General features: G+C 44.6%; 2 protein-coding genes across 3 annotated transcripts in view; one reads left to right on the forward strand and one right to left on the reverse strand.

Moving 5' to 3' along the window:
* Mettl14 (methyltransferase like 14) overlaps positions 1-2,989 on the forward strand; it is a 22,866-nt gene extending 19,877 nt beyond the window's left edge. Inside the window, exon 11 of the mRNA XM_032897371.1 lies at positions 1,563-2,989. Within this exon, the coding sequence (XP_032753262.1) occupies positions 1,563-1,867 (305 nt within the window). The 3' untranslated portion in view covers positions 1,868-2,989. The remainder of the gene's footprint in view (positions 1-1,562) is intronic.
* Positions 2,990-7,071: 4,082 nt separating this feature from the next.
* Positions 7,072-27,408, reverse strand: part of Sec24d (SEC24 homolog D, COPII coat complex component) — a 99,545-nt gene continuing 79,208 nt past the window's right edge. For both annotated transcript variants that reach the window (XM_032897373.1, XM_032897372.1), the window contains exons 13-22: positions 27,063-27,179; positions 26,271-26,441; positions 23,477-23,573; positions 23,213-23,358; positions 21,873-22,011; positions 21,114-21,232; positions 17,388-17,567; positions 16,355-16,546; positions 14,452-14,541; positions 7,072-7,891 (exon numbers count right to left, since the gene is read on the reverse strand). In XM_032897373.1, the coding sequence (XP_032753264.1) occupies positions 7,751-7,891; positions 14,452-14,541; positions 16,355-16,546; positions 17,388-17,567; positions 21,114-21,232; positions 21,873-22,011; positions 23,213-23,358; positions 23,477-23,573; positions 26,271-26,441; positions 27,063-27,179 (1,392 nt within the window). In that variant the 3' untranslated portion in view covers positions 7,072-7,750. The remainder of the gene's footprint in view (positions 7,892-14,451; positions 14,542-16,354; positions 16,547-17,387; positions 17,568-21,113; positions 21,233-21,872; positions 22,012-23,212; positions 23,359-23,476; positions 23,574-26,270; positions 26,442-27,062; positions 27,180-27,408) is intronic.

The following is a 27,408-nucleotide window of genomic DNA, read 5'->3' on the forward strand; positions in this document are numbered from 1 at the left end:
TCTTCTGGTATCGCAGGCGTGTCTGCCTCTCTGAAGGTTTAGCTCTCCTTCCCACGGGATTTGGGTGCAGAGAACTGTTTATCCGGTCTGTTTCCTTCAGGTTCCGGCGGTATCTCAGGCAGGGCTCCTGCCTCACCTGGGCCCTCTCCCACGGGAGCCCAGAGGCCTTATACAGTTTCCTCTTGGGCCAGGGATGTGGGCAGGGGTGGGCAGTGTTGGTGGTCTCTTCTGCTCTGCAGCCTCAGGAGTGCCCACCTGACCAGGCGGTAAGGTATCTCTCCCACGGGATCTGGGAGCAGAGAGCTGCTGCGGGCCGGGATCCGCGGGTCCCCACTTAGTTTTTAACACCACAATTATCCGAATATTTGGGAGCATTGTGAGGTTTGTGTGTGTGTAGTAAGGTCGGGGCACTTGCCGTACGTATCGCCTCACTTCTTTGTACTGGGAAATTATGCTGTTCTGAAGTGTTCAGTTGTTCCCTTAGCTAAGCTATTGCATTGCTGTGTCCTGGATTCCTCACTGTACGGTCTGTGGGCTTTTCCCCTCACTCTTACCTGGCCTTCATAACCTCCGCTGTAGTCTCTGCATCTTCCAGATGCACGGTTGTTTCTACTGTAAATGAGAATATGTGGTATGTGCTCTTTGCCTGACTCACTTCAGTTAGCATAATGCCCTCCAGTCCCATTCTAGCAATGGAATACATGGCATTCAGTTTACCCATTCCTCCATCAGTGGACACACATAGGTCACTGCTGTGTGAACCGTACCACAGGCTGGTTTTAGTTCCTTTAGGTGTGTACCCGGAGTAGGGGCTCCGGCTGCTGTGGAGCCTCTCCTAGTTCTTTGAGAAACCTTCATAATGTGTTCCATAATAACTACTGTAATCCACCTTCCTCTCAGTAGCGTGTGGGAGTTCCACTTCCTGCAGCCTCCCCAGCCATACCGGTCCTTTCCCCTTTGATCACAGCTGTTCTGACTGAGGGGAGTTCTGACCGCAGCGAGATGATACCTCTCTGTGCTTTTGTTTGCTTAGTTCTCAGTAGTGGTGTACATTTTTTTCACAGACTTGGCTATGTGTGTATCCTTGTGAGAAAACTCATTGCCTGTGGAAAGACGGCATGAGAAGGGGCAGCATGGCTGTTTGGATCCTAGACCTGAGAAATGAGGACATTTTGGATAAAAGAAAAGCACATTTTCCTTCGTCAAGACTTAATGAGAAAACCAGTAGCCCATTTTCATAAGTAGGAAAGATATATGTATATATTTTCTTAAATTTTTACCCAGCCCAAACATCGTGTATTGAAATATCTTTTATAAGTGGTATTCTAACAACATAATAGATAAGGAACGGTTCGGATGACATGTAACATAAGAATGAGAAACAGGGTGTGTGTATACAAAACTTTTACAATACGGGTGACCGTGGGTGTGGAACACTGTATACTAGAGGTGTGGCTGTGTGTGTAACAGCCATCTTTGAGAATGTGGTAAGGATTTAGCCCCTAAAGGACCAACAAAAGAGCAAGGGGATGGAAATGTTTTCTGTTTCCCCCTTGTTTCAGGCTGGCTCACAGTCGGACCAACGCTTACGAATAGTAACTACAATGCAGAAACCTACGCGTCCTACTTCAGCGCCCCCAATTCATACTTGACTGGCTGTACCGAGGAAATTGAGAGGCTTAGACCCAAGTCACCTCCTCCCAAATCCAAGTCTGACCGCGGAGGTGGAGCTCCCAGAGGTGGAGGGAGAGGGGGAACATCTGCTGGCCGTGGTCGTGAACGAAATCGATCCAATTTCCGAGGAGAAAGAGGTGGCTTTAGGGGGGGTCGTGGAGGGACACACAGAGGTGGCTTTACACCTCGGTAGCTGTTACAAACGCTCAACAGCGTCCCCTCTGATCTTTTTTGAGAAGACTTGCTTCAGAACTCACTCCCAGCTTGCACTTTGCTTTAGTTTCTCATGCTGCCAGAAAGACCTTAGCCACTCACCCCCACCCCTAGGTCCTTGCAGTTGTCACAGACTGTGGTTCTGCTCAGGGTAAGTCACATGTGTGCAACACTCAGTCACGGGCTTGACTGATTTCACTCAAGGCTTTGGCTTCTTGAAAATAGGAGCGCAGTGGAGCACCTCTCAGGAGAACGGCAGGAATGGCGCTCTTTCCTTGTCGTGGCTGCCGCAGCCGCAGTAGGAGACTGGAAACCTGGGGAGAGCAGAATTGAGAGAGGCGGTCACCCTTTTTGGGGCCTTTAATGTTTTCTTGTTAAAACACTAAAAAGATGTAGTCCCCCCCCCTTTTAAATTCTAAAAAATAACATGAAGTATCATTTGAGTACTGAAGACTCAGAGATGAAATGAAGTCACTTTCTTCCAGATCTGAATCTGACGGGGCTGGAGCCCTCAGGGAAGGTAATGGAAGAGGCAGAGCTTCCTAGATTTAAAACAAAAACAAAACAAAAACCAAAGTTATCATAATGTAAATAACAGCTGCAGATGACGTATAATCATGCTTCTTAAGAAGCAAGAGGAGGCAGGCACGTGTCAGGTTGGAGGGCTGTGTGTGATCTTGAACTTGGACTGACCTTCTAAGACAATTCATATTTCTTAGCAAAGGTAAAAACAGATTTGCTGGGGGGAGGGGTGGTTCAAACAGTCTAGAAAATAAACGCTTGATGATGAGGAAATGACATACATCTTTAAAGTTGTTATTGAACAAAATTTAGGTAAAAGCAATTATAGAAACCCTAAGGATACAGCTTGAGAGATGGGGTTGCAGTTGCCTTTGATTAGAGCTGTGTGGTGCAGATGTCTCCGCGGGGCTGATGTTCGGATCTCTTGGCTGTGGAAAGCTTCATACTGTTGTTTTTCTACACCTTAAGTCATGTTTGAATGGATTTGGATATGCCAGATGAGATAATATCATTATTGTTCATGGTAACTCCTTTTTTTATTTTGCTATACTTTTCTAATAAAAAGTTTAAACCTTTGAAATGAGTTTGTTTTCCTTAAATGCAGTTACTATTGTTACCAAATGAAAAGGGACCAACCTAAAGTGACATTTGAGTGGTCCTTCTGTTCCACTTGTCAGATATGGTCTCATGGACAGCCATGGAAATACAGTTGGAAGGCCTTACACTTTAAATGCTTGATGAGTTTGGCTCTCACAGGTGGTTAGAATGTTTGCTGTGGTGGTGTTTTTAATCTCAGTAATTATAAATTATCCAAAGGCAGGGCTGTGTGTCAGGTTTGACCTGTAAGGAGGCGATGGGAACTCCCGTTTGTTCAGTAGTGGGTTCTTTGGAGCTCTGACTATGGAATATCCCTTCCCCGCACATCAGATTCCTGTGTTCCACATTCTGAGCATAAAAGACAGCAACAATCTGGTGCGAAGCTAGATTTGCGGCTTCATAACATTCATAAGAAACTAACATTTCTTCAGCAGAAGACTCATTTCCTGGATGATCATATTGCTGCTGCTCCCAAACCCTCCATCAGGTACTCAGATAGGAACATTGCTGGTTACACTGCACAGAGAAACAAGTAACTCCTTTAGTCTAAGTGGCTTGGACAACTTTTTCCAGTACACATTTTCTCTAGAACTAGACAGAATGTTCACATGATTAATACATGCATGTCTTACAGATCTTTATTACTGAAGATGCTTACAAACAGGGACAGTTAGATGAGGTGGATCTCTCCCAGACACTTGAAGAGGATTCAGAATCCTGAAAGTTAACAGTGTAAAATACACACATAACCAAGTATATACGGCTGAATTGATGTAGGCCAAGAGTCTGCTCCATATTAGAATAATTGTTTTAGGCACAGTTTATCTAAATTTTAAACACAGGAATATTTGATTCAACTTACTTTCTCCTATTTATATTCTTTGTTTTTTCTTTGATGATTTTCTTCCATTCCTAAGAAATCGGAGCAGCACAGAATACCTTAATAAATGCCTTTGCCTTGAATCTATAAATAAAAGGATGATTGAGAGCTCATGACCTGGTTAAGGAGGTTATCCTTTGCCATCAGTAGCTAATGGTCACACAGAAAAAAGTGGTAAGTTTGATGTTAAGTTGAAATCACCCCAATTTTTAGAAGTTGACAAATGATAGTTTGCATCCTTTGCTTGTATTTTCTTCTCATGAAGTTTCTCCAGTTAGGTGAGGATGCCATTCATTCTTGTTTCAAATTCTGGCTTCTAAATACTGAGTGGCCAAATTTACTCAGGAGGGGAAAACATGTCATTTGGGAAAAGAAACCATTACCTTTGAAAGTTTAAGGATCCATGATTTGCTGAAAAATGATACCCGGAACTCAGGTAGTATGTAAGTGTTTTATTCTGCAGAAGTCCAGCATGCTGGGGTCTTCCATTACCAACATAGACAACCAAATGAGCCCTAGGGCCTGATGTAAAGCACATTAGGGCATTCCTACGTAGGTGACCTCTCTAGGGACATTCCATTACCACTGCGTGGAAGCTGGAAACTGAAGTCTGGAAACTTGCTGAGGAAGTAGCTAAGAAAGCCTGGAAACTGTTACATTATCCTTACCTCAGGCCAGGTGGGTGTCTGAGGGCAGGACAGCTTCTGACTAGCTGCCTGAAGCCTGGGTGTTTTTTTTTTTTTTTTTCCCTAGTAACTGACTTGCCTGGACTTGCCTAGTTCTTAGGCTTAGTCTCCTAAACTGCCAATTTGAAGCTTGTCATGGAGTCAGCTTAGCCTTCTCAAAAGTATGTTGTGAATTGGTTCGCTTTGGGGGGTAAACACACCAATAAGACAAGATGTAGATTATGAAGTTGCCCACCATTGATGTGATATAACTGTTAGCCACCCACTTCTCTGTGGGAGAGTGTAGAGGTGCAGGCCTGCTTCTCTCATGAGACACCTGTCAGAGACTCCTGCACATGAACAAGCATTGACAGGTAAGAGCACAGAAGAGGGACGGAATCATTATCAAGTTCTTTATGTATTTTTATCTTCTTTGAACGAGAGGTTATAAGATGTTTCGATATATCCAGTTGTTTATATTGTTAAATATTAAGCCAATTGCTTAAATGGCTTGGGACACTGACTGTCATTTAATAAGTTTATGCATTTCAAGACAGTTTCTGGATTATCTTTAGTAGCTCAAGGTCTGAAGATGTAGCTCAGTAGACAAGTATTAACTTGTCTGTCATTCATGAAGCCTTGGGTTTGATCCCTAATACTATACAACTGTAGTCATAATTCTGTTGCAAAAATCAGAACAATGTAGAGAGTAATTTAAGTGTGTCAGCCAGCTCACTCCCTGAATCTTAAGTTTCAGTTCCATCCTGATACAAGGGTCAGGACAGCACCTGAAGGATAAGGGACTGTTCCCAGTTGTAGCTGCTTCATTGAGCTCTTTCCAGATTGAAAGCTTGGTGCTCCATTCAATAACCGCCTATATCTATTCCCCCTGAGTGCATTATCTAGGTGTCTAAGCTCTCAGTAGTAAGTCTTAGCCACTTGCTTTATGAACTCAATAGTATGCTTTCTCAACTTAAGGGCTCAATAAATAGTTCCTTAGTCCCGTTTTGATTAATAATTGAAGTAACTCTTGGGATATTTTTATACATTTAACTAGACTTCTATTTTATGTGTATAAATGTTTTACCTGCACAAGCACATAAATATCTAGTGCCCGTGGAGAATCTTCTGAAACTGGAGTTAAGGATGGTTGTAAGCCATCATGTGGGTGCTGGGAACTGAGCCCTCTCTAAGAGCAGCCAGAGCTCTTAACCTCTAAGCCATCTCTCCAACCCCTCAGAATATTCTTAATAACCTTTTTAAGATCTCTTATATACCCCACTGGTGCTTTCTTCTGTCTTGAGAGAACATCATCTGTGACAAGGGACCAAGTAGTTTTCACTTAATTATCATCTTCCAGAGGTCTTAGCAGAGCCAACTTGGTTTGCTCTTTTTCTAAATTACTAAAAAAAAAAACAAAACAAAAAAACAAAAAACAGTGGTTTAACTAATTCTCTATTTAGTTAATGCTAGCCTAAATGGGAAAGGTAGTCTGCATTAGGAATACAGGGACAGTAGAATGTCAGAGAGAGGATGATAGGGGATGGTAAAGGAGCAGGGAACTGACCTACAGAAACCACTCTAACTTACCCCAGTGTCACAGCTGTGGTAGAAGCACATGTTGGCTCCAGGTCCTGTGCCTAGTCACATGCTGGGCTGCAGCATGGTTCCTCCATCCCTTTGCTTCTCCTGCCGAGGCCACATTTGCTTTCATCCCACTTCTCTGAATGGCAAACTCCCTGAAATTTCCTCACCTGCCTCTGTTACGTTTCTTTTTTGGATACCAACATCCCACTAGTTGGCCAGCTCAGGTGCATTTCACTAGGTCAGCATGGGAATCTGCTAGTCTCAATTTCCTGGCATCCACCAAGCTACACATGCTGTGCTCACAGATGAAGTACTGAGATGCAAGGCATCTTCAAATGTAAAGGAAGCTAACAAGAGGAAGTCTGCCGCTAGGAACAAGCGTAGAAATGGCCATAAGCCTGAAGTTCTGGGGAGCTGTTATATACTCCACCGTACTGCAGCAATTATCATGTCTGTGATCAAGTTGAGGAAGACACATGGAAGAGTTGGCATTTCAAAGTATATATATATATATATATATATATATATATATATACACACACACACACACACACACACACACACACACACACACACACACATTAATAGTGGTTCCATGTAATCAGTTTCTATTTTTCTTACAAGGACATATTCAACAATTTTTAAGAGAACCAATTATTTATTACTATGTGCACTGAAGCAAACAACACAAGACGCCAAGAGCAGAGTCCTCCAGGCACAAGCACTCAGCTGAAGGTGTGTATTCAAGAGCTTGTAAATACCTTTCTCAAGGGGTGTTTCTGATGATCTGATACCAGTAAACCCTTTACAAAGATAACCTTTTTTTTTTTAATCCAGATTCGTTCTCAGCCATATGGTGGGAGTTTTTGCCATGTACTCTTAATGCTATCCTTATTTCTGTTTAAGTTTTCCAAAGACACAAAATACAGTAAGTAAGCCAGTATACATGAAGTAATTTATTGATATTGGTTAAGATCCATTATATACAGGTAGAAACCATCAAAATTGTACAAAGAACCATTAAGAATATAGATACCGTTTTATAGACAAAACAACTGGAAAATATTTTAAACAGACAATATATAATTATGAAAAAAGGAGAACACAAATTGTTCTACCAGACAGATTTCAGACTTTTTTAAAAGTCTGCTGTTGCAGATCTTAAGTTGAAAAAAAAAATCTGTTTAATGTAGTCACGGGGTTTTAAAAACATTAGGTGTAAGATAAAAATGAAGTCTTTTCCTCTCATGGTAAAAGAGAGAGGAACCAAGATAATTTTACCATGACTCTATACAGTTTGAAAAATAATTTATATATCAAGCACAAAGAAAATTGAGGCTGCAAATGGTTCTGTAAAACTATGTATTTATGAAATGCAAATTGTGTCAGCTTTAGAAATTAGAAGTTGGACAGCAAATAGTGTTTCCTTTACAGTACACTACCCCTCCACGGGCTACCACTGAGCACCAAAGCTGACGGTCTGGGTGCTGTCCAGGCAAGCTATCCTGAAAGTAATCGAGAAATTAAAACTAGCCTACTATCATCAGAAAATTAGGCACCAAGTCGGAGACTGTCTCCTCAGGGATGCAGCCTCAGTGGGAGAGCGGAGTACTCAGTTAAGCAGCTGACAGATCTCCTTGTGCACACAGCAGAGGAAATCCACATAAGATGATCCTCCGTAGAGTCCTTTGTCTTCCACCAGGAACTGTCGGAAAACCATCTCCCGCTGCTCCCGCTGCTTCACTATGATGAGCTAGGAAAACCGACAGCAGCTGGTTAGAAGCACACCATGGATCAGGTCCAGCAATCTCTCTTGCTTCAGTCCCACCAAACACGGTAGGAGTGTGAGGCCTGGGTGATGTGCATGCCTGTTTCTGTGGGCTTTTTAAAAGGGCGTGTGTGTGTGTGTGTGTGTGTGTGTGTGTGTGTGTGTGTGTGTGTGTGTGTGTGTGTGTGTGTGTAGATCTCTGAAGCCAGAGTGGTGCTAGGAACAGAATTCAGTCCTCTGAAAGAGCAGTGTGTGCCATCTCTCCAGCTCAGTGCCTGTCGTTTGATAGAGGAGAGAGACACTAACATTTAAACCTCAAAGACAATTTTAAGAGGAAAATTAATGTGAAATTTATCATAAGAAGAATGCTATGGGGAAAAAAGCTTCACGCCTAAGTCTAAGGACAGGGTAGGTCAGAGAACATTCCAGGCTGGTACAGTGTGCTGTATGGCAGAGATACAGACAGCTAGCATGTGACTTATTACAGACATTTAAAAGGGTGGTAAGGGATTAGACACAATTACCATAATAATGAGTTTGGGCCCTTCTCAGGACATAGGAACCAACACGGAGTGGCCACAAGTCTAGGTGGGTGGTGGCCAGGATATGAATAGGGATAGACACAAAACAGAGTGAATATGAGGAAGAGACTAAAACAGAACCACCGCTGCTCACGGCAACAGAGTGCACTGCCCTCGGTGCAGCCACAGCCCCGCACACTGCTGTGTGCTTAAAGCTCTCACTGGCATGTGCTGTACATGCAGGGAACAGTGAATCTGTAAACTGTAACATGAAAATGTAGAAACTCTCCACATACTTTATACTGAGTCCCTGTGGAAATGCTAACACCTATATAAGGAAGAGGAGCCAGGGCCCTGCCCCTTCCTTCATTGGTGAGACCAGAAGGAGTGCCCACACAAGAGGCCTGCGGTCAGCTCCCACATCGTCTATAGTAGGAGAGATGTGCGGCAGGACCAGGAGGCCACGGGTCACAAAGCTTCAACTTCAGGTTGATAACAAATATATATATATTAAAAAGAGAAACTGGAAAATGACTAAGTCAAGAACTTGTGCAAAAAAATTTCCAGAGAAGACTGGGGCTGTATTTCAGGAATAACACTGCCATGTGTGAGATGCTGGATTCTGGGAGGAGATATCTAAATTTGATGCACTTTTGAAGCCACGGGCCGTGAAATCTTGGGTTAGTTACTTATCCTCTGCATGCCTAGAGTTCCTCACTCTGAAGAGAGTGTGATTTATCTCCTAGCACTGTTGTAATGATCAAATGGATTAAACCGTGTACAATGCCTTAGATGGTCACAAAGTAATTCCTGTCACAAATGTTAGCAATTATTTTCATTATTTGTCTAATGCCAATAAAAACCTCACATGTGCTAAACATGCATGGCTTACAGAAATCTAATAAGTATGTGTACGTTTTGTAGATACTGTGTAACATTGACATTACCCGGATGTTGTTCCAGTGGTCCACAGATAGCCTGCACCCTGTCCACCCAGACAGGGAAAATTGTATACCCTGAGAAGCATTCTAGACCTGTGTCCAGTGATCCTTGCCTTCTGCAGGCCTGATGTTAGCCAATGAACAGGATCCCTGTTTCCTTGGAAATCCCATGTTTTTTCAGGATGTACAATGGCTAGAGTGGCCTTTCTTATATGACAAGTTCTTACAAGTTCAACTGAAACAGACAGCTTCAGGTTGCAATCTTAAAGCACCTTTGGAGAGATTTCCTTTCAGGGATGTTTTAGTTTGCTACTCTGTTGCTGTGATAAAATGCTGCCCAAAATCCACTTGGGAAGAAAAGGGTTTATTATAGTCCATAGGTTCCAGTGCATTATGGAAGGAAGCCAAGGCAGGAGCCTGGGGGCAGGAACTAAAGCAGAGACCATGGGGGAAAGTGGCTGACTGGCTTGCTCAGCTACCTTTCTTATAACTCAGGCTACCTGCCCAGAGATGGCACTGCCCAACAGTGGACTGGACTTCCTAAATCAATTAGCAATCACGAGAATGCCCTGTACACATGCGCATAGGCCAGTCCCACAGAGGCAATTCCTTAGGTGAGTCTACTCTCCCCATGAGTACAATAACAACTGGAGTGACTAGGCCGAGGGATTATTTTGTCTGTCTACAGGGACAGAATGTGCCCACGCATGGCTTAGAGAAATGAAGTTCTTCTCTCCCAGTCCACTATGGCTGCCAAATTGTCTTTAGCAATTTGGTAGTTTCTATGGAAGTAGGGATGAGGGGTGGGGATGGTGAGTCATTGCATTATTGTATTATTAGGAAAACATCTCTTATATTCTAAGAGAATAGAACTTTTGCTGAACCTCCCAGCCAGGTAGTAATGCACCTTGAGATCACTTAAGACTGCTATCCCGGTGTGCAATCAACCTGTTGTTCAAATTGCCGTTAAGAGAACAGTGTTAATGGCCAACTTTGCCTTGGGTGTCCCATGTAACCAACTTTTACAAATTAAGGTGATACCGAGCTGTACTTTTCATGTCCCTCGTCCACAAGTAATACATGTATGCTTTATGTTATAAAGTAATTTGCTGAGGATCTCAAACAGGCTTTCAAGGTAGCCATCGTGAATGTTGAACGCAACATATGGATATGGAGTCAAGACTTAATCCCTCGTAAAACTCTATTGAAGATGTCCTCATTCCTTCCCCATGTGACACTTTCTGTGCTGTCAATAGAGAAAGAGGAAAGGTCTTTATTAGACAGGTACAAACACAGAGTCAGGGACAGACAGTCCCTAGATCGCCTTCGGGCAGGCGGAGTCAGACTCACGGCAGGCAGACAGGAGACGATGGAAGACTTGGAAGAATTGAGAGCTTGGCTCATTAAGCGACACCAAGTGCTTAATTGTTTTCCTTACTGCATTCCAATCAACCACATTTTGGTGTCCCAAGTGAGGCATGTTTACTAAATTAAATCTATTCAGCAAAAGAGACAGAAGTTGGCGCAGGCTTTCTCTGGAAGCCTGGTAGATAAAGTGATGTCTGGCTTGATCTAGTTGCTCCAGAATGAAAGAAAAGGGAATCCCAGAGAAGCAGCTGCCTTATGAAAGAAGAGTTATTGGTTGTGATGAAGTGCAAGTGGGGAAGAAGTGGGGGCAGGTATTAGGAAGGGGCATAACTAAACACAGGGACACAGCCGGGAGGGCGGAGAATAAAAGGGAAGCATTTTCTGGGAACACATTACGATAGAAACAGTCACAGCTGCGACTCTAGAACTGGAACTGCTGGGTCCCTGCTGTGGCCCTGGCCTTGTGTCTGCCATGAGGCAGCTGTGGGATGCTGACTAAATTAGCTGGCTCCTTCGAGCCCATTTTCACCAATCTGTAAAATGGGGAGGGACATGGAAATGAAAGGATCAAGTGGAACGGGCACACTGCCATTCCTTTCGGCTGTGACCTCTGTAGGTTTCATATGCTTCTGTCTGTTTATGGAGATATCGCGCTGGCAAAGTGTACTGGCTACTTTTAAGAGAGCAAGCTGAGCAAGCCAGGGGGAGCAAGCCAGTAAGAAACATCTCTCCATGGCCTCTGCATCAGCTCCTGTTTCTTGACCTGTTTGAGTCCCAGTCCTGACTTCCTTGGGTGATGAACAAGCCAAATAAACCCCTTCCTCCCCAACTTGCTTCTTGGTCGTGATGCTTGTGCAGGAACAGAAACCCTGACTAGCACAAATTGGTACCAGCATAGTGGGGTATTCCTGTGACCTGACCATGTTTGGGGAGGGCTATGGAAGGACTTTGGAACTTGAGCTAGAGGAGCTATTGGGATGTTAAGAGCTTCTGTAGAAGCTTTGAAGATGTTGAGAACAGTGCAGAAGATGGAAGCCTGGCTTATAAAGTTTCAGAGGGAAGATTAAAGACTCTTGTCAGGGCCATGTTGTTTTGTTGTGAAGAGTCTGTGGTTTTGGTTAGCTGGGGCTGAAGAATTGGCTGTGATTAACAAGATACCGGAACTACTAATGTGAACCTTTGAGTTACTGGGACAGTTGATGCTGGTCAGCTGGAGCTAAGAAATTAGCGGTGATTAAGAAGAGACCAGCATCATTAATGTGAAATCTTCTGGCAAGTGTTTTCTGAGAGCACAAAGAGGCTGTGATCCAGAGATGCCAAGGTTGTACCTCGTGCTGTGGCTGGACTTGGTAATGTGTGAGAGTCACCCAGGTGGTACTGGCTTTGAAGGCATGAAGAATAGCTGAGGCTGGGCACTGTGAGAGGCCATGGAAGGCCATTGGTGAAGGTGAAATTGATGGCCCAGGACTGAAGGGGTCATGCAAAGGAGTTGAGGCCTGGCACCATGAAGAGAGCCTGTGAGAGGCTATTGGTGAAACCTAGCTGCAGTGGAAGATAGCAGTGTTTTGGAGATGCCAGTACCATGAGATGACCACCAAGAGCAGCAGCAGCGGTGGAGAACAGGCAGCTGAAGCCTAGAAGACAAGGTGGGTGCTACAAAGGGCAGAGCTGGAGAAGTGACCCATGCCCTTGCAGGAGCCTAGAAGATCGTGAGTGGATCCCAGACATTGGACAGTTAGTTTGATTTCGCTTTTGATTATGACTGTGCCCTGATAACTTTTCCCTCTTGAAGTAAGAAGTATTTTAGTGGAGTCCACAGTTAGACTTTGAATTTTAAAAGACTGAATTTTAAAAGATATTGGATATTTTAAATGGATTGAACCTTTAATATGTAAAGACAGTGTGACTCGAAGTTATTTAGATCTTGGGGATGAATAAGAAAGTAAGGGTTGAGGCTTAATAGCAATGCATTTGTGAATCAAGTTGACAAGGGGTCAATTGTGCTGGCTGGTCTTGTGTGTCAACTTGACACAAGATGGAGTTATCACAGAAAAGGAGCCTCAGTTGTGGAAATGCCTTCAAGAGACCCAGCTGTGAGGCGTTTTCTCAACTAGTGGTCAAGGCGGGAGGACGCAGCCCATTGTGGGTGGTGCCATCCCTGGGCTGGTGGTCCTGGGTTCTGTAAGAAAGCAAGCTGAGCAGGGCAGGGGAAGCAAGGCAGTAAGGAACATCCCTCCATGGCCTTGTGTCAGCTCCTGCTTCCTGACCTGCTTGAGTTCCAGTCCTGACTTCCTTTGGTGATGAAACAGCAACGTGGAAGTAAATTGAATAAACCCTTTCCTCCTCCCCAACTTGCTTCTTGGTCATGATGTTAGTGCAGGAATAGGAACCCTGACTAAGACAGGAAGTCAGAGAAATCTAAAAGTAACAGTCAAAGCATTTCCACGTGGTAAATCTGGTAACTCCTCCAGCTGCCTCTGTTCCAGTCACACATCAGAAATAAAGTTTACCCCTAGCTATTTATTTGCAACCAATGTTGAAATGACCTTAACTCAAGGGTTATTAGAGTAAGAGAGGAAAAGCAGAGGAGAGAAAAGCCTCGTTTTCCTTGGCAGGAGGGGCCATAAGGCACAGGATAACCTTCATGGCCGACTCAACTCTTCCTAGCCCATGGACATGAGTAGGGGTGCAGCCACCACAGCTGCGATGAAGGAGGTCACCATCACTGTGAATTATCGATGCAAGGCTGTCAATCTGTGCTTCTTGAGAGTTTAAGGTTCATTCCACTCATCTGCCAATGCTGGAGAGGACTGTGTGGAGGACTTGAGCTGCTCTTCAATCCCAGACCCTGCCTTTGCACTGAGCCCATACTGGATACAAACAGTTCTTTAATGTCAACTGTCGCTGTCTTCAGACACACCAGAAGAGGGCATCAGATCTCATTACAGATGGTTGTGAGCCACCATGTGGTTGCTGGGATTTGAACTCAGGACCTCTAGAAGAGAAGTCAATGCTCTTAACCACTGAACCATCTCTCCAGCCCCACCCAGATGCCTAGAGACTGTGAAACTGTTATATTTCTATTACCCCGGCCCTACCTAGAGCTGATGTCTGTCTGCAGGACTTACTTCTATGGTGAAGATTGATTGAGATTAGCATCCGGTTTGCATTTCGAGAGAAAACTGGCCTCACGGTAGCCTGGGTCACTTGCAGCTAAAGTATCCTAGACACAGACCGTCCCCATCTGAAAGCTCCAAATCCAGGAGACCCAGCACACAGCTTCTGAAGGAGATGGGTACAAGCAGCTTGGACTTCACAACCAAGTCTCACTTTGGATTCAGAACATTATTCAAACAAAATAAAACAATGGCTTAGGGTAACCATAATTACAAACTCAGATAGAAAATGAAACACTGTGTAAATGTTCTGAAAGGTATTTCTATGATTACATATCATAAGGCACCTGAAGGAAAGTTCTTGGGTCAGTGATGACAGCGGTTGTTCTGCACTACAGGGAAGGAAGGTCATCAGATCACTAAGTTGGGATCTAGTAAGAAAACCCCTGGTCATAGCTGTTGGTTTTTACGCTTGTGCTTAAGAAGGATTAGACATATTCAGATGGACGTTTTCTATCAAAGATCATGAGACATGAACACGCATTTAAAAGGTTTCTGGAGAAATAACGCTTGAAGGAAGAGGGGGATTTTCATTTTACCTTCATTGAGTATGGCTTCTTCTGCTGGATATTATTCATAATCATCCTGAGTTGTTGAGAGTGCGGACTTCCCACCTCAGGCAGCGATGTCTAAATGGAAGAGCATCACGATTTCAGTACAACGTCAGACACTTAGAAGAGACGCAGCAACACGAGAGAGAGCACCAGAATGTCAGATGTACCCCTCGTGAGCCGCATAGACTATTTCTTGGCTCAGTTAATCTACATGAAAACCGAGAATGTGGACAGCTAAACTATCAACAACTCATTTTTATTAGCATACACTTCCAGTGAACCAGTTACCTCTTTCCGAAATACAGGTCATGGCTGCAGTGTGCTTTAGGAAGAGGGTGTCTTTAGACCCTCTCTCAGGAAGGTGATTAGGCTCTTTCGAGGCCATATTGGGAGAGGAAAGAATGTGTCTTTCCCTTCTTTACCAAATTCTACAGCGTTCCAACACTGAAGTGAGCATGAGGGCTCCTTCTTCGAGGAGATTCTGCCTTTGTCATCTGATGACATCTGTTTAGCTTGTAAAACTGCACAGCTGCATTTGGAGGTCTTCAGGTAAGACAGGGGTAGGATGCTAATGCTGCCTTCTCAGTGAGACGATACCAAGATGCCGTCAACACTGCCTGTGAGTTGGCCACCGGGAAGTGAGGAAGCACGCCGTACAGTAAAGCGTCACAGAAAAATTACAGCTGATATAGTTCATAATTCTGAGGAGGGCCGAATATTTATCACTAATGCTCACACTCACCCCTTGTGTATCACTTATGGCATCACGGTTAACATTTTATTCAAGAAATACTCTTAAGCATCTGACACAAGTCTCACACGTATCCCAGAGTGCCGAGTGAGTGTAAACGTACAGTAAGCCTATTAGGTCAGCTGTGTTTCACTTTCTGAGACTAGTGAGGCGGTGTATTAGTATAAGCCCAGGCCCAGGATGCTTGCCCCGTGGCCGAGAGACCCACAACCTTGTGTGCAATGAGGCTTGCAAGGAAGTCTGTGCCAATGTTCGTGAGCTCTGCTGTTAGTGAGGAGTTGAAAACAGATTTGTGTATTCACTTCTTCATCAACACACAACTTCTTTTGTCATGACTAACAGAAGAGAAGGCTTAGGGTTTAGAGTGGGTTTGAGGGCACAATCTGTTCTCTTTGGTTTTTATTTCGTGGCTCATTAATCTTAGTATGTAGCAAAATACCCGTGAAAGGATTCTGAATGTTCTCAAACAGGCAGCTCATCAGCAAGGATGAAGAAACCAGGGTTGAAAACTAAATGCAGGCTCTACCTCTGACCTCGCCACCCACGAGAACCTGCCTCTGGCCTCACCAGTCCATCGGGAACAGACGGCTGCAGCAGCTACCTCACTGACGTGTCCAGAAAGTGAAGCAGAATGGTGGGCTAAGAGGCGTGAAGAGAACAGCCACTGGTGAACAATAGGGTGTGTATGTGTGCGAGTGTGTGTATGAAGTGTGAGTGTGTGTGTATGAGAGAGATAGAGAGCATGTGTGTGTATGTGTGTATGAGAGAGAGCATATGTGTGTGTGCGAGTGTGTGTGTGTGTGTGTGTGTATGAGAGATAGAGAGTGTGTGTGTGTGTGTGTGTGTGTGTGTGTGTGTGTGTGTGTGTGTGTGTGTCCTCTGCAAGGATAGCAGACATTCTTCACTACCAAACCATCTCTCCAACCCTCTGTATTATTAATTTCCAGCGAAGCCATGTTTAGGTTAACACCTCAGTAAATAAATTATTTTACACTTTCTAATCTTTATTCATCGAGATAGAATTCTCATATTGAGCTATACAAACACACACTGTTTTTCTTCTTTGAATCATAAAACTGCTCATAAAGTTTAAGAATTTATATCTGTGGTTTATCACGAAAAGGTGAAAGTACTTGCCATATCTGTGTTGATATGTGCAAACGATGGCACATTGAATATTCCCTGAATCAGCTCCGGTGGGCTCCCCACTCCGAACCACAGGAACATGTTCAGACCATCAGCCAGCAGGAATATTCCTTCTTCCGAGAGTCGGGACTCGGAGCAGCGGACAGCCGGCGGCAGCGCTGCGCTCTTCACATCCAACGTGTGCTGTTCGGGCAAAGTCAAGAGGCTTAAGAACTCGTTCTCTTCCTCTCTCCTCTCACTTCCTTTCTCTTCCCCCTTCCCTCCTTTAGGTACATAGTTAATTAGAACCTACAAGAATTTCTGCCTTGTGCAGCTAATGGTCTTTTTGAGGAAGAAAGACTTGGTACATAAAATAACACACACATACCAGTAGGTGCGTTGAGAGCTGTGTGGGAAGCGAATGGTAACTAGGGTAAGTGTCGGTGTGTGGGTGGGGCTAGGAGGCTGCTGGAAAAGGCAATTTTGAGTCAAGCCACCTGAGGATGTGAGAAAAGGTGAGGAGCTGAGGCTGGGGAAATAGGAAGAACATTTCAGACACACAGAAACAGGTATGCACAGGTCCTGAGGGGAGAGCCTGAACAGAGTGATGACTAGCAAAGAGACCTGCATGGCTGTCACAAAATAGGAGGACAGAACTCAGAAAGGGGTAGAAAAGGCTAAGCCTGAGCCAGTGATGCCCTGGACCGGCCTGAGGAGAGCAGGGCTGAGATTCCCCAAGCATATGTAGAAGTGATCTTCTAAGATGTGGAATTCGATTGAAGTTTTCTGGCACCAACTTGTTCATAGACTTCTAAAGGGGCCTGCTTGATGATTATTACCAACTTGAGGCTAGCGCGGAGAGGAAAGCCATCTGAAAAAGCCAGTGAAACAGGACTCCTTACATCCTTCCCAGCCACGCGGAGCACATGACCGTGCTCAAGAGCTTCTGCTATAGGCCCAGGCTACACGTTTCTGACGCTGAATTTCTTAGGAACAGCGCCCAGCACGTGCTTCCCTCCCAAACATCTCCGGGGACCACGCTTACTATTGGCAGGAGCAGTGGATAGAAGAAGAGCTGGGAGTCAGCCACGCCCATGGTCATCACCAGCTGCCGTTGGTACGCCCGCTCGTCAGGGGAGATCTCGGGTCTGCTGAGCAGCACGCAGTTTTTCAACAGACTGTTCATGTACACGGGCAGAACTTTCATGGAATCTGGCAGTATAAGCTGAAAGAGAAGACATTTGCTTCATGATCCTCTCTTCTTTTTAGTTTTCTCTTTGTACGTGTGTGTGTGTGTGTGTGTGTGTGTGTATGTGTGTATGTGTGTGTATGTGTATATGTGTGTGTGTGTGTGTGTGTGTGTGTGTATGTGTGTTATGTGTGTATGTGTGTGAGTGTATGTATATGTGTATGTATGTGTAGTGTGCATGTGTGTATGCATGTGTATATGTGTGTATTTATGTGTGTATGTGTATATGTATATGTGTGTGAGTGTGTGTGTGTGTGTGTGTATGTGTGTGTGTGTGTGTGTGTGTATGTGTGTGTGTGTGTGTGTGTATGTGTATGTGTATGTGGGTGCTTGTGAGTTTGTGTTTCTGAGTATATGTGTATACTCAGATGCGTGTGTTTTGTGCATGTGGTTATTTGTGTGTGTGTGTGTGTGTGTGTGTGTGTGTGTGTGTGTGTGTGTGTGTGTGTGTGTGCTGCCACACATATCCCTCAGGACTCTGACAGGATCTTACACCCCGTACACCTTCATATCAGAAGTCTCTTCTCATGGTCTACTGAGTAAGGAGTGAAAAGGACAAAGTGTTTAGCTGATTCAGGCAAGCCCATTCCAGAATGTTTCACCTCAACATCTGATCTCATTTCAAGGCACCAGAGTCAGTAAACAGAAGATGCAGGAACTGAACATGGTCACGTTTCAGAGCCAGCAGCCCCAGTGCTATTTCTAAGCAGTTTATAACATGGTATGAAGAATAAATCCTCCTGGCTTCACCAATAGAAGTGCACACATGCCCTCTCAATGTCTTGGAACTTTCCTCACTGCCTCGAGTTAACCAGGAATATTAAGGTTGTTTATATACTCACTGCTTTAAATTCCACAGAGGGGCGAGCTTGGCATTTATGAGGACAGCTCTAAAGAGGCTGATTAGAGGAGGCTGGGTTATGGGGGCCAAGGGAAAAAACGAGAAACGGGGAAAAAGCTAATAGAAGGAAAGTCGTTAAAGTGTGGAAAAAAAGCAAGAAGAAAGTCTTACTAATATATTTGGGGTTAGAAGGAAAATATGTCACAGATTACTATAAAATCTCCCCTGAGCTTCCCTCGCTCCTCCATAATGAAATTACCCTAGAGAGAAAGGTACTGGTTAGGGGTGAGCAAAAATTCACGGAACCCTGGTTTGCCGGAGTTTGGAAAATGTCTTGCATTTTCTAAGGACAAAGTAGTCACAAACAAAAACATTGGCAATCCTGTAGTTAAAGTCTTTCTTTTTTTTTTAAAAAGGGAACTTCGTGGGCATTTTAAATAAAACATTTACTTAATTTCAGGTGTGCAAATGTTTTGCTCCAGTGTATGTCTGCGCAGTTCATGAATCCTAGTATTCTCAGAGGTCAGGAGAGGGCGCTGGATCCCCTGGGCCTGGAGTTAGATGGTTGCTGCTGGAGGCCAAACTTGTTCCTCTACAAGAGTACCAAGTGTTCTTAACCTCTAAGCCCTGTCTTCAGGCCCTGTTTGCCTTTTGAGAGGGAGTTTACTCCCAAATAATACAAGTGGCTTCTTAGATTTTATGAAGGTAACTAACCTACTCACTCATATAAACCAGAACATCTACTGGAACATTTTTGACTCTTCTCGTGGCTGAGCATGAGTCAGAGCGGTGCCTCCTTAAATTTCATATCCAAGTGGCTTCTCGTGCCTTGGGTAATTGAGCATAAGCAGTCCACTTGTGTCTGTTACACAACCAAAGTACGTGTGTTGATGATCTGGTGTGGTGTTGGGGTCTGGATATGGAAGGTTCTAAAGATGCATTGAAGGCTTGGTCCTCCTCAGTGTAGCAGTATCTGGAGGTGGGTGTGGGAGGTGACTGGATGTTAGTGCCCTAGCTTTGTTGGTGGTGGAAGGGTGCAATGGAAGACCCAAATGGAAAAGGAAAAAAAAAACTCATTTTCCAAGAGCAGGAATCCTCTCTACTGACTGACCCTGAGTAAAACAAGTGTCACAATGGTTTGCTCTATGTTCAAGCCATAAACACCAATGCTCTGGTGTGGACACAAGTCTTCTAGCTTTCAAACCAGAATGAGATGGTAAGTTTTACTTTCCTCCTTAAATAAGCAAGATTTTTTTTCCAGTTAAGGTCTTTAAAGGCAAACCATTTTAATATTATCAAATAAACTTAGAGAGAAGACACTAGCTGCACCTGCTCTATGTTAACTGCTCCTGCTGAAAGGGGAGATACTCCAGAGGCAGAAGAGTTATCATCCAGAAATCCAAGACCAGTAGTACAGATGGGTGCAAAGTGTTCCTGACTGCACTCCATCCAAGATGGAGTCCATAAGCACCTGACAGGATCACGTAACTCCAACAAGCACACTTCTAACTATGTCTGCCTGGCTGCCTGCCTTCCTTTTCTTCCTTCTTCCCTTCCTTCCTCTTTCTTTTTTTTTGAGACTGAGTCTCACAGAGCTGAGGTAGGCCCCAATAACCTGGACCCCCGATCCTGTTCCTTCCCCAGGAGTATGCCACGGTGCCTGAGTTACGCAATAGTATTGAAACGTGAGTTTACCAACGTGAGAAGATCCTGAATGATCAAGGGAAATGACCAGCCATATAGATTCAGCACTTGGTTACCTAACTGTCAACACAGAAGTTAAAAGAATGGGTGACGAATCACTTCGGGTAGCCCAGGGGGGACTTCCCCGTAAGTGCGGCTAACAAGCGTTTGCCTTGCTTGCTTTCTTCAGCTGGGAAAGTCAGATGTAGAATGTGTCTGCACTCTCTTCCTGCTAACAGCATCCTCGAAGGTGGAGTAACCAAACTCACAAAGACTGGATTAGAAAAAAGTGTCTGCTAGTTGCTCTCAGAGTTCTTTTTTAAGCAAAATTAGATAGTCAGGATACGACCATGCACATCTAACTTTACTGTCACGGGAGAATGGGATTAGAGGACATAAGCTAAGCAAATGGCTGGAGGCTTACCTACATGTTCAAATCACTTAGACGATGGCCAGAGACTCTTGTTTCAAAGTGATTCTGTTAATAATGTGTAAACTGAGGCAAGAGAATTGCCACACATTCAAGGAGTGCCTGGTCTACACAGAGAGTGGCAGGACAGCCAGGTTTACTGTGTAACTTTTAAATGAAAATCATTCCATCATTTATGCTATTATATTTGCTTTTGAAAGAGCCACTCTTACTACTGCCATAAGTTCATGGCAACCTCATTTATATGCGTAAAATATATTTAAGCACGCACATTTTACAACAAAATATCTAGGTCTGTATACAAAAGGGAATCCTAGCATATTATGGCATTCCTCTGTTTATAAACAGTGCATTTGTGGCTGTCACATTTTTGGTTCAGACACTCCGTAAAACCCAAGTTTCTTTTCTGATGTAGGCTTCTGATGTACGTAAGTCCACGGTCGACATCCCCCCCCCCCCAGCTGCATCCTCAGTTCCCTTGACTGCTCTCTACTTGAGAGCGTCTTGGAACAGCAGCTGCATGCACTTGCACTGCTGAGCTCGCTGCTCAGGACAGCAGGGACCTCACCTGGCTCGCTGCAGAAGGGCTCGCACAGTGCTTCCGGTAACACGCCAACATATGGGCAGTCTGATTAACTAGAATTTCCCGGATGGTCTTCAAAGGCTGGTTCAAAACGGCTTTAAAAGCTAGAAGCACAAAACCGCACAGAAAAGACATGAACGCTTTAGAAACTGATCTCTGAAGAATAACAAAGAACAAGTCGCTGTTGTCTTCAGACTACCAAACAAGGAGAACGCTGTCTGCTGCTCCTCTTTTGAGGATAGTATGATATAGGCCGAGAGGGACAATGGTCTAATTATAGCAAAGGGTGGCATGGACCCATATTTATCTTGAGACTACTAGAAATAGAACTGCGTACACAGAAAAGACAGGCCAGTTTGCTGTCTCCCTCACTCCTGACTTCTGCAGGCTGGAATGCTCTCTTCCTTACCTTAAGTACAGAACTGCAGAAGGGCAGACAAGAAGATCACCTATCCTGCTTCTTAGTCATCAGGACCCAGACAATCAACACTAGTGTAACTCAGCAATGCTAGAGGGCACACTCACACACTTATATTTCACCTCAGACTCCTTACTAGCAAGAAAACTTAGGCCCAATCTGTGTGCCTGGCCCCAGAGTCTGGTCTCCCTCATTATGGCCGGAGGAGCTGGCCATTCTCCAACCTCCGACTTCACTGGTTCTTGGAGTATTTTCCAGCTTCTGACTAGTTACCCAGCGAGTGAGTCTCGACTGATCACTGAGCTCTGAGATTAGCAAGACACTACCTGACTTGGCAAAGAAGTTGATCAGGGCATCCGTTTCACAGCTCTTGTACAGATCTGCAAGCTGGGTGCTGCAGTTTAAGGCGACATTGTGAATCCGGAGTCTTCGCTGACCACCGATGGTCGTGTAGAGCAGGGCACACTGCAGAAACAACATGGAGGCATGGCTGTTACTGACCGGGTCCAGCCAAGCTAATTTAATCCCATTGGCATGTATAAAATCCCATTGGCATGTACAGATGAACACTTTCTTAAAATTTCCAGGGTTTCCCCATTATTTTTAAAGACTGACTAATCCCTGGGGAAAGAATAACCAATTCATTCACTGTAACTTGTCAATGGTTTAAGCTATTGAGCTAGTCCCGTGTAAATATCTGTTCACATTTCGCACTGACTGGCATTTCACAGATTTTACTACCAAGGATCTAGGTCCAGAGGCAAAGTTGGCATTCACAGCTCTGCCCAACCTCACTTCCCAGGAAAGGGCACAGCTGGTTTTGATGGTACACTCAGGTCTGCTGGAACACAGCCGCTACCCAGGCACCTGTGATTCCAAACCAAGCATTAAAACCCTTCCTCATCCCATGTCGACCTCTCTACGCCTTAAGTATAAGCTGATGCTTGAGAACTATGATCTTTAAATATATTTTTATTTTATTTCTTTAGTTGATATATACTCAAAGCCAGCCCTATTCCACTTGCTTATGATACAATGCTTAGCAGAATCCCAGAGGCTAAATTGTGACCCCTGTGTGCTGAAGTTCTAACCCCCGCAGCCAGGCACCTTAGAAGAAAACTTCCTTCGGAGGTAGGACCTTTCTTTTTCTTTTTTGAGATTAATATAATCCCAACATTTCTCCCTTCCCTTTCCTCTCTCCAAATCCCCCCATGCACCCCCCCACTCCCTCACTGAAATCCATGGCATCTCATTTCGCTAATCGCTATGGCATGTGTGTGTGTGTACACATGCATTCCTCACTAGAACACTGTATAATGAACGTATAATGTTACTTGTATGTGTGTTTTCTGGGCTGGCCCTCTGGCACTGAGGACAACTGGTGTGCTCAGGGAAGAGCATGGAGGTAGCACCTTTAAAAGGGCGAGTTAGCTAAAATGAACTAACGAGGGGAGGGCCACACGACTACAGGAACCCTGGACACAGACACTTCACGGAAACCAGTTTGCTGATGCGTGTCTTCACACCAACGGCCAGGCCAATGACTGCCATGCATACACACACCCACTGACGGGTAAACCACACTCGAGAGCTCTAAGGACTCATGCTGTGGAGAAAGAGTGGAGCTTTGCTATGAAGGGAGGAGCACGTTTGGCGGCTTGGTCACCTGGATCAGAGCCCCGACATCTTCACTGAGCTTGTCATCATGCTTGAACTCCACGGTCACCGCCTTATCACAGTCGATGGCCGCCATTTCCACATCTGTGGTGTTGTTCATGAATATCCCACCGAAGAAATCGGTGGCCCTGAAACCTAAGGCACGGGGAGAAAGGAAAATTCACATCTGGAAATCTTGATATTCTTTGTTGTGCTGTTGCTTCAACAGACAGTAGCCATGCCGAAGAGACGTGAAATGGTGCGCGGGGATTACCTGTGCTGGTCCGAACTCTCATGATAGCATCGAAGCCTATTTTCTTCTCAATATCATTCTGGAGGTCGTTCAAAAACCTCTGACTATCCACGTGTACCTACAAGGGAAAGTATGATCAGTGGCCACCAGGGGGCAGTAAGAGACTTCAAATAATATTAACTTTATATCACGTTTTATATTTTGATTTTGCACGCTTACATGGACATCTTATGTACACACACGATCTTATGAAAGTACATAATCTTTGGCAGTGACTCTTAAGTTTTAGTAAAATACCACCCTTACCTATTTTTTCATCCTCATAACCTTTGGATGAGAAGAACAGTTACTTACTTTGCAAATAAAGCAATAGCATAAGGGAGTCACTTAAGGGTCTAGTGTTAGACATAGGAAACAATGCATGGATTAACATTTTCACTGAAGCTGGAGAAAGACACCGTAAGGGTGGTGGTGTAGGTGGGGAGGTTGTTAGTGGGAGTCTTTTATTTGACCATACTCAGTTCAGTCAGAGTTCATACAGAGTCTGGAGAATAAACACTTCCCTGGGACTTCTTGACTCCTCTTTTTTTTTCTTAAGGATTTATTTATTTATTATATATAAGTACACTGTAGCTGTCTTCAGACGCACCAGAAGAGGGCATCTGATCTTATTACAGTGGTTGTGAGCCACCATGTGGTTGCTGGGAATTGAACTCGGGACCTCTGGAAGAGCAGTCGGTGCTCTTAACCACTGAGCCATCTTGACTCCTCTTTAAAGCATATATCTCTGAAAGCTGCTCACAGCCCACACCTAAGCAATGCTGATGGAGCACTGGAGCGTGTGCTACTGAGTGGAGACTCACCGAGAACACATCTTCGCTGAGAAGCAGCAGCCAATGCTGTATCTCTGACCTTGTCAGGTGAACCTTTATTAGATTCTCACCATTTCTGCTTGACAGGCACAGAGAGGTGCACACACTCATGCAGGCACACACAGACTCTCGTTCCCAACCCCCAAAACAGAGAAAATGAAAGGAAACAGAGGCACCACAGACAGTACTCATAAAAGATACCTCAGGTACACACCAGATGCCTGACTGTGTTCTTGGCCGTCATTTACACACGGCAATATTATCTAATGGAAGACACTATTAAAATTTTTACTTTAAAGTTAAGAAGTAAATGCTAAGATATGATTCAGTCTACAACGATGCACATAAAAGCTGAGGGGACTCAAGGCCAAACTAGCACTGACACTGATTACGAAATGCTCCGTTCCTTATTGCAAGGGCCTCTCCCATTGGATTACGACAGCACTTCTTTTCTAATAGCAGATGAAATCAGTAATAAACTTCGGTATATTGATGCGCAAGTGAAGGGCTTCTGACAAAAACTACACAGAACCAGCACACTGTGAAACCCATGAGGGAGTGAGATCAATGGCAGTGACATCAGCACTTCCTGCCAACACTGCCCTGGATCGCTGTGTAACTAAGTCACTTCAGTGACGACGGCTTCCATGTGGGACCCCAGTGCTACCCCAGCCAGGACTTTATTAAGAAGATGGAGGTTTCTGATCAAATTGTATGTTCCTCACTGGAGAAAGAGCTGGGACGATTACACTACGCCTCGGAAACCCAGAATTCTGACCAGATGAGTGTCTGACTTTTATCACTATTAAGATCTCATATTCAAGTGTATCTGCAGACATATGTTTGTCCAGAAGTCTTCAAAGGGTTCTTAAAGCTTCTTTAAAAAATGTATTTCATTCTCAATCTTTGGTCTTACGTCAATCTTAGTTAACTTCCAAAACAAATACACAACTAGCTGCTGCTTTATCACTCATAAGCAAAAATGGGGTGAGCATTTGTCATGTGTTAGGAAACACCCCTCTGTGATCAGCTTCCCTGTGGATGGGCCCCTCCTCAGGAGGAGACAATGTCCATTCTCTGTGTCTAAATACAGTGACACTCCAAGACACAACTGTCCACAGGAGAAGCGTGGCTGTGCCTATCCTAAACTGTCCTGTGTGCCTCAGTCAAATTTGGAGGAGGCGCGGCGTTAGTCCAGTGTGGAAGAGGAGAGGGTGTAATGAGCTGAACCTGCCTCGGATTTCATCAAATTAAAACAAACATGCAGTTACGTTTTCAAATACCATCTTAGGCGTCTCTACTAAGTATACTTTCCCTGCAGCAAAGCGCACGACTCGGGTAGGAAGAGCTCAGTGTGTGTGGCTAAAACCGGTGGGAAGTCAATCAAACACACATGGTTTTCCATTGCTTGAATTTACTTCTGCTAACTGTCCACAATGGGACACGACTTTCTTAACCCACAATCTAAGCATCGAACGTAAACTGGGCTGGGGAGATGCCTGAGCCCTGGAAAACGCTTGCTGTGCGAGCCTTAGGACTTGAGTTTGGTCCTGAGCCAGGTAAACACATAAGACAGACATACACAGCAATTAACTATTCCCAAAACTCCCAGGGTAAGGCAGGAGGCCCAGACAGGAGAAACCACCAGAAAGCTAGCCAGCCTAGGGCAGTGCATAGTGCCTGAGTAGTGGGAATAAGGAAGATTCTACTCCAACTTGATGTAGGAGAGAACTGACTCCTGAAAATCCTACCCTGCCCACCAGAGGCGACACAGCATACCTACATACATTCGAACCCCACATCTCTCTCTCTCTCACACACACACACACACACACACACACACACACACAACGGGGGTGGGTGAGAGACAGCACAGAAAGACAGAGACAGACTCAAAACTCAAACAGGAAGGAGCTGAGAATAACAGACAGCTTGCCGCCTACCTGAAAAACATTGTATTTGTAAAGAGTTCCTCCCGTGAGCAGAGGAACCAGACCCAAGGAAGCCACATCCACAAACTGACTAGGAAAGAGGAACAGAGTCACCGAGCAGCTGTTGGCCACACAGTCCTTAGCCAGAGATTCGTAGACAGCTGTTTGGGGCTGGAAAAGTATCTAAAGAAAAGGATAAAAAAAAAAATAAAAGGAAAAAATTATTAAAATTTAAGTTTCTATTAAAAATTTTAATTAAAAATTCTAAATAGGAAAAATGTGGGATTTCCCCCGCTCCAGTTAGGTAGACTGGGCTAATGAAATAAAACAGTCGGTTGCCTTCAGGTTGATACTCCAATACCCTTACTGGAGCTGTCCCTGCCCCATCCTCAGTCTACCGTCCTGAATGCAGCTCTGTGGATTGGATGGCGCTGTGTGACTGAGGTGTGTGTATTCAGTCAGAAGCATCTTCCATCGGAGACTGCTCATGGCTGCCATACTGTCTCGGGTTTGAGCAAAGGCTTCTTTTTGGCATTGGACGCCTTTGCTTCGTGACTAGCGTCTCATCCTCTGGTCACCGGGCATTTGTGTTCCCCCTGCACTTTTCTTCATGCAATCCCCACCTCCATTTCTCCAACAGCCTCACAGATCACACATGGAAGACGTGATCATGTATAGATATGTCAGATGTCAGCAACATGAAATCCTTCAGTGGTCTACAGTTGGAAATACTCATGAAGACGGGGACCCCTTCTAACATTGCTTCAGCGACACCTCAGAGACTAACTGTTCCCAAGTACCTACCTTCTCTTTGTCTGTGTTAACCAGCTTTTTGTCGTCTCTGTTCTTGAGCTTTCCCGGTGCTTCGGCAGTAGGCAGGGACGAATGGAAGATGAAGAGCTTCCCAGGGCATTCTGCTGCCTGCAAAACCACACAAAACGCTGTGGATTAAGATTTCGTTCTAAGGGAGTCATACACATATGAAATCACACCTCACTCCACTCAGAAGGGTAACAAAGGAAGCAAAGGAACAAAATGCTGTTGAGGAAGAGGACAAAGGGGCCTCTTGTATGTTGTTAGAAGGAATGCACGTCAGCCAGGTCAGTGTGGAGAAGAAAGTGGAGCCTCCTCTGGGAACTGAAGAAGAACC

Source organism: Rattus rattus, chromosome 3 (assembly GCF_011064425.1).
Source record: "Rattus rattus isolate New Zealand chromosome 3, Rrattus_CSIRO_v1, whole genome shotgun sequence".
NCBI lineage: Eukaryota > Metazoa > Chordata > Mammalia > Rodentia > Muridae > Rattus > Rattus rattus.